At 42.3% G+C, this 6,726-nt stretch overlaps 1 protein-coding gene across 1 annotated transcript; it reads left to right on the plus strand.

Annotated features, from left to right (window-relative positions):
- Positions 1–1,318: 1,318 nt before the first annotated feature.
- On the plus strand, positions 1,319–6,692 carry NIPAL3 (NIPA-like domain containing 3). Its single transcript, XM_010081784.1, is given in 9 exon segments — positions 1,319–1,417; positions 2,818–2,886; positions 2,985–3,156; positions 3,264–3,323; positions 4,036–4,181; positions 4,949–5,045; positions 5,226–5,361; positions 6,037–6,125; positions 6,583–6,692. Coding segments are annotated over 9 exon segments (978 nt in total).
- The last annotated feature ends 34 nt before the right edge of the window (positions 6,693–6,726 follow it).

The raw sequence follows: 6,726 nt of genomic DNA on the forward strand, positions 1-6,726 counted from the left end.
CGGGGAGGGTGTCCTGGGGGCACCCCCTGCCCTCAGCCGGGCTCTGCTCTGCCCGGGCAGGGTTTCCTCACCGCGGGGAGTGCTTTGGCCCCCATCTCCCCTCCCAGCGGGGTGTTTTTGCCTTTTCATGGCGAGCTGTCAAGCCAAGAGAGCGTGCAGTTCCTGGTCTGGTCCTGCCACCTCGGGATGTCACCACGGGCCAGTTCGGAGTCTAGGGACACTCAGCCTGCACCAATGGGCCGAGAAGGATGTGTCCCTTGTGAGCATCACACCCCTGCCATGTCTGTACACCGACAGCCCCCTCTACACCGAGGGGTCTTGCCGCCAGTGTCCCTTGCTGCAGGATGCTCTGTGACATCTAGTGATAGGACAAGGGGCAATGGGTTCAAGCTGGAACATAGGAGGTTCCGCTTGCTAACATTCTGTGATTCTGTGATTCTGTGATTCTGAGGTCTGTGGTGAAAGGAGCCGCCACGGCGCACAGGGACCTCAGGCTGGCGTGCAGCACGCGATGCTTTCCAGACACCCATAATGAGTCTGGCTCGAAGGAATTTAGGCTCCAAACCCTGCTCGCAGCAATTACACTGAAATGACCTCTGTTTGCATCAAGAGCAGCACTGTCATCCCCAGCACGTGGGGTGGCGTGACTCATGTAACGCTGTGTCCTGAATAAACCACAGAGTTACGCACGCAGTAGAGAAATGAAAAACAGAATTTTTGATAAGAGCTTTCCAAATGGCAAGGCCTGATGTTAAATGCCAGCTGAGTATGTCACCCTTGAGGCCACACCAGCTTGCGAGCTCCTGTAAAGCGAGGTCTGTGTGAGTTTTTGTATTTAAGCCTTTGTACGAAGACATTTAAACTCAACTTTCTCTGCTGGTGTGTGCAGCTGTTAGCTTGATTCCAGAGAGTTTTCTGTGGCCTATCCTTTATCAGGATTTCATTGCAGGTTTTGGACTATGAAGTTCTTTGACCTAATTCTGTATTTTTAATTTTTTTTTCCCTTAGTGTCACCTTGGAAGAATATAACCTTGCTGCTCCACTGACTGGCTGGAAATATTGGCTCACCTACACTTCTGCCTGCGGTGCCTGCCCGATCGCGGTGTAGCCTGGTGGGCGAAGAAAAGCACCGGAGAGGCTACAGAGAATTTTCTTGTGCTTCGCTGAACTAGTTGTTGCTTGTCCAAGAAAACAGGATGGAACGGAAGAAGTGGTACCAAGTTACAGATAAGGCGGTTCGAGCAGGGTCCAAGTCTCTTCTCTGAAGAGAAGGTCCATCATCAAGGAGGCTGAAAAGCAAACACTCCGATCAGCCAAAATGGAAGGAGGCAACAGTCCAAATCTGCAACTTCAGCAACTTCCATTGGCCACAGCAGCGGTTTCTGTGCAGCCACACACTGACGCCTTCTCTTACAAGGTCAGATTTCTGCCCCAGTCTGTCCCTAGAAGGCCCTAACTATTCAAGTAGACTGATAATACTGCTGTATGTTGGGGGTTCTTTTGCAGAAAGTGCACCTTGTATTTAGCCATGCCTGGAGGCCCCAGCATATTATAAGATGTGTTATAAACAGGGAGAGAAAGAAAGAGAACATTTGTATCTTAAAGAGCTAGACAAAGTGATGAAAGAATGTCTGGCAGTTCAAAGATCATGTGGATGTCTAAAGGTGGTTAGGTGCAATAAATTCTGCTAGGTGCCTTTTCAGACTATCCCACACACAGTAACTGAGATCAGATGTTCTGGTCTGCTGTATACATTCTGCTGTCAACTTTCTGGTCTGTTGTGGGAAGACCTCTCAAGTGTTTTTGAATGAAGCTGCTTGGGTGAATCTTATTTTTGTACATCCTGATAAAGATGTTTTTGTTCCACTGATAAAAGCTTTAAATCTTAAAGTCCTTGTCTTACTATGTATGAGAAAATCAAGAATAGTATATTTACTGTTGAGGGAGGAATAGGAATGTGAGCTCAGCTATCTCAAATCAATCAGAGCAAGTACTGCACTGTATCTGGGAGACCTGCACTGAAATGAGAAGTGCTAATGACATCTGATGCGATTTAGGCAGTTGTTGGAAGAACACAAATGGCCTGGCTTAGCCTCAGGGTCTTCTGTTCACTCCCAGTGTTTCCTTTGTGACTCAGCCTGCTTTACATCCTTTTTTGTTTCAAATTCTGTCTTGAGACTGTGAGAATTATTGCTGAGCTGGGAATGCTGATGTAGAAGGGGTTGGGAGCTTGCTAGGAGCTGCTACCAGTTGCTTTTGTTATTATTTTGGAATAACTGGTTTGTAAAAAAAGGAGCATAAAATCTGTGCTAATTGGGGTGCCTCATCAAATGGGCCAAATCACCTACTGAGACAGCAGATGTTATAAATGAAGAGCAGAATGGTTCTTAAGATGTGACCCGCAGAATGCAGAGGTTCCTGATCCACCCTCTGCTGAACTCCAGGGCAACAAACATCCTCATGAAAAGAGCTTTTCAAAGGGAAGAGCGAGGGAGTGGGTCGTTGTGTTTAGCTTTATCTTCTTCCCCTGTGAGAAACTGAAAGAATGCAAATGTGTGCACGCTAATTTAGGTCTCTTGTAGAAAGTGTCTGTTAAGGAAGGGTTATCTTTCACCTTTTCAGATTTGGAACATAGCCACAGGGAACTTCCCTGAATTGCCCTCGATCACCAAAGGAAGTTAAACAGAGAATTTAGTAACAGGTGGTCTAGGAAGTGTTTTAAATGTTTGCTTTCTTCAAGATTGTGCAAAAAGCTCCAACTTCCTTTAGGCTTCAGTGCCTAAATTTAAATCTGTCTGTTTACTTGTTTTTTTACAGGAGAATTTGATCGGTGCATTACTAGCTATTTTTGGGCATCTTGTTATCAGTATTGCACTCAACCTCCAGGTGAGTATCATGAAGCAAATATTGACTCTGCCTCAAGCATCCTGCATTAAAAAGCATCAAGCATGCCCAAGATTCTTTGCCTTTCTTTTCTTTTCTAGAAATACAGCCACATCCGACTGGCAGGTTCCAAAGACTCCCGAGCTTACTTCAAAACCAAGACATGGTGGTGTGGACTGTTTCTGCTCGTGCTGGGCGAACTGGGAGTGTTTTCCTCTTACGCCTTTGCTCCCCTTTCACTGATTGTGCCACTTAGTGCAGTGTCTGTTATAGGTAAGGGGGAAAGAGACAACAGTGAGTGTGTTCCAGTGTGAGATTGGTGATCAGGGGACTGACACATAACTCACTGTTTCTCTCTCCTTTTTTTTTTTTTTTTATAGCGAGTGCAATCATAGGAATTATATTTATTAAAGAAAAATGGAAGCCCAAGGATTTTTTGAGTAAGTTTCACAGTTCCTTTTCATTTTTCCTCTCTGTTTACAAGCCATTGAACACATCGCATGACCTCTCAAGAATCGTATTTAGAGGGATGGCAAGATCTCCAGTAACTATAGTACTCCTTCAAACAAATGCGTCATCTCATCCACTGTTTGTTAAAAACTGATTTTTTTTTGACTTGTGCCAAATAATCTGAATCCCACAAATTTTAGAAATACATGGAAGTGGTGTTTGTTTGCAGGATTTTGAGAATCATGTTTCTCTGGGCTGAAGCTGCAGCCTAAGGCCTTGACTCTGCAATAGCGTAGGCACAACTAAATCAGCTGAACTTCATACATGTGCAAGGCTTTGCAGAACTGGGGCGTTCATTCTGCCATTTCCTAGAAAATGGGCTGTGGGCAGTGCCAGGCAGGATAAGCCTCAGATGCAGATCTTGTCACTCCTGTTTGTTTAGCACATGCTACCTGGTATGAACTTTTTTTTTCTCAACTCACAGCACACACATTGCCTAGGGTTTTTTCGTTTCTAATATTTTGAAAGTGGGGCACGAAGGGCAGAGGAATGAGTCATCCAGAGGAATGTGCATGATGTAATTAATGGTCACTGTGCATGTCCGATATTAATTCCATGCATCCACACTAACCCACTAACTTTGTACTCTTTTTTTTTTTTTTTTTTGTCTTTTTTTTTTTTTTTGTCCTTTGGTTGCCGAAGGGCGCTATGTTTTGTCCTTTATAGGCTGTGGTTTGGCAATTGTTGGAACTTATCTGCTGATAACATTTGGACCTAATAGTCATGAGAAGATGACAGGCGAAAATATCACTAGGCATTTAGTGAGCTGGCCATTTCTGTTGTATATGGTAAGGTGGCCCATAAAATGTGGGACAGTTTTCTGGTATATGCCTGACGGGGAGTTTCATTTCAAGCATTATTTTTGCTTACAGTTACTAGCAATATTCCTTGTACTTGCTAATGAACCTATGCCAGCTTTTCCTGGTGTCAGTTCCACATTGCATGTGGACATCTGCATGCACAATTTGGAACTCTCCCATTCTTTCTCTGAATTATTCTGTTAGGACTTAAATATCTTTAACTGAAAAGTTTTAAAATAGCTTGCTCTCTCCCTCATGTGTCAGCTTCATACGTGCGGCAGTTGTACTGATGGCAGCTCCAGAGGTGTCAAAGTACTGTGCTTGCATCTGGGCTTTTTCTAGGCTGACTTTCTCTGGAACCATCAATCTCTAACTGAAATCTTGGTTTTTAAAGGGGATAAGGTTGGCCATTAAATAAGATGTGTGCTGCAGGAATCACTTACAGAACCTCATTACAGAAAGTAGATTGAGATCTCTGATGTGAATATTCAGTCGGGATTATTTGATCTGCTGTTTTATCATGAATATAATGTCTAAAGTGTCCCATATTTCCTGTTCTGCAAGAAGCTACTGAATATCTCATCTAATTAGAATCCAAGATCATGCTAAATTTGACCTATAATTGTGTGGGATCCTCATTTTCCTTTGATTTGCCCTATTGTGTAATTCTAATGTTTGACTGGCTCAGAATCCCATTTACTGCCAACCCTGTACACCCTGCATTTTTTTAAGATTCTCATTCCTATCTTTTGTAGCTTGTGGAGATCATCATATTCTGCCTGCTACTATATTTTTACAAGGAGAAAAATGCAAACTACATTGTAGTTATTCTTCTGCTGGTAGCTTTGCTGGGTAAGTTGATATGGACTTGTAAGATCTTGTAACTCTGGCTTCAGTAAACTACAGTAAACCGAAGCATCTGGCATACAGAGAATTATATTGACCTAATTTATGTCATAAAATGCACCGATCTACTCCAGAAATGTTACTACAAATTGGATGAAGCTAATACCATGCTTGAAACATTCACAGGTTCCATGACTGTTGTGACCGTGAAAGCGGTGGCAGGCATGATTGTTGTCTCGATACAAGGAAACTTACAACTCGACTACCCTATATTTTATATCATGTTGGTGTGCATGATTGCTACAGCGACCTTTCAAGCAACGTAAGACATTCACTTTCTTTTTGTCTGTAATTGTGCTGGTTTTAGTGGATCGGTAATTAGTGGTCTGTTATCCATTCCAAGTATACTGATTAAATTTAGGAGGAGAATTACCCATTTTCTTCTGTGACTTGTCCTGAAATCCCTGTCACAGGAGCCTGGGATAGTGGTGTTCTTTGCTCTTCCATGTAGTGACACTGCCAAGTAGTTTTAATCCCAGATTTATACATCATTCAAGTATTTGCAAAACAATGTTAGGAATGAAATCGTGGCAAATCTGTATCTGTGCACTGGCTAAAACCAAAGCGCAGAATTGGTGGTGGTGATGATGTGTCTGTGTTTTTTTTTCTTCCTCAATACTTGTAATAACATAAAAAGCTGGCAGTGCAGGGATAAAAAACTATTCAAAATGCAAGTGATATGCTGGCCTGAAGGTCAGTGGCAGCAATTTCACTGCCTTTAGACAGTGTAGCCATGAGGCTTACTCTTCTATCATTTATATTAATTCCAAGGGATGCTGCTGCAGCTTTAGCAAGAAAGAGAATAAAGTTTCTTAAATTTATACATCACTTTTGAAAGGTGTTTCCAAAAAGGCGACCTATACCAGTCCATGATAACTGCTATACAATTTGAGTATCTTTCCCAAATCAACCCCTGTCATCTGTCATTGTATTGCAGATTTTTAGCTCAAGCCTCACAGCTGTATGACTCATCTCAGATTGCCAGCATCGGCTACATCCTGTCCACGACAGTAGGGATCACAGCAGGTAACAGTGCACAAAACAGTGTGTTGGTCCTTTCTAAAACAAAGGAAAAAGATTTGGGAAAATAATCCCCACTTACAGACAAGGAAAGTGAATACTCAGCAAGGTGATGACTTGTATTTTCTTGTCATCTCTCTTCTGCACCTGGCTTTGTTTCTTTTTTCTTTCCAAAAATGTGACTTATCCCATTAGAATATGTTAAAATTTTCTGTTAAGTTCTGTCATTTTGTTTGAAGTACATGGGAACTGACATTTGAGACTGTATTACTCATACCACGCTAGCATGTAGCAGAGGGTGATGTGTGCTCTTAAATGTGCAGCATTAAAAAAGCAAAGGTGCTGACTATAAAACCAGGAATTTTGCATTATTTGGTTTCTGGAGGGACTAGTGCTGGAGGTGTAACGCTAAGTGCTCATGTAAGCTGGGAAGAAAGATGTCATGAATTCTTTCTTTTTCAAGGAGCAACTTTTTACTTGGACTTCACCGGCGAAGATGTTCTCCATATATGTATGTTTGCACTTGGGTAAGTGTTTAAAGTTTCCTTCATAGAAAACTGGATCTTCATGTGAATACAATTTTAAAAATACATATCTATCCATATAT

Source organism: Pterocles gutturalis, unplaced genomic scaffold (genome assembly GCF_000699245.1).
Source record: "Pterocles gutturalis isolate BGI_N339 unplaced genomic scaffold, ASM69924v1 scaffold50499, whole genome shotgun sequence".
NCBI classification, from domain to species: domain Eukaryota; kingdom Metazoa; phylum Chordata; class Aves; order Pterocliformes; family Pteroclidae; genus Pterocles; species Pterocles gutturalis.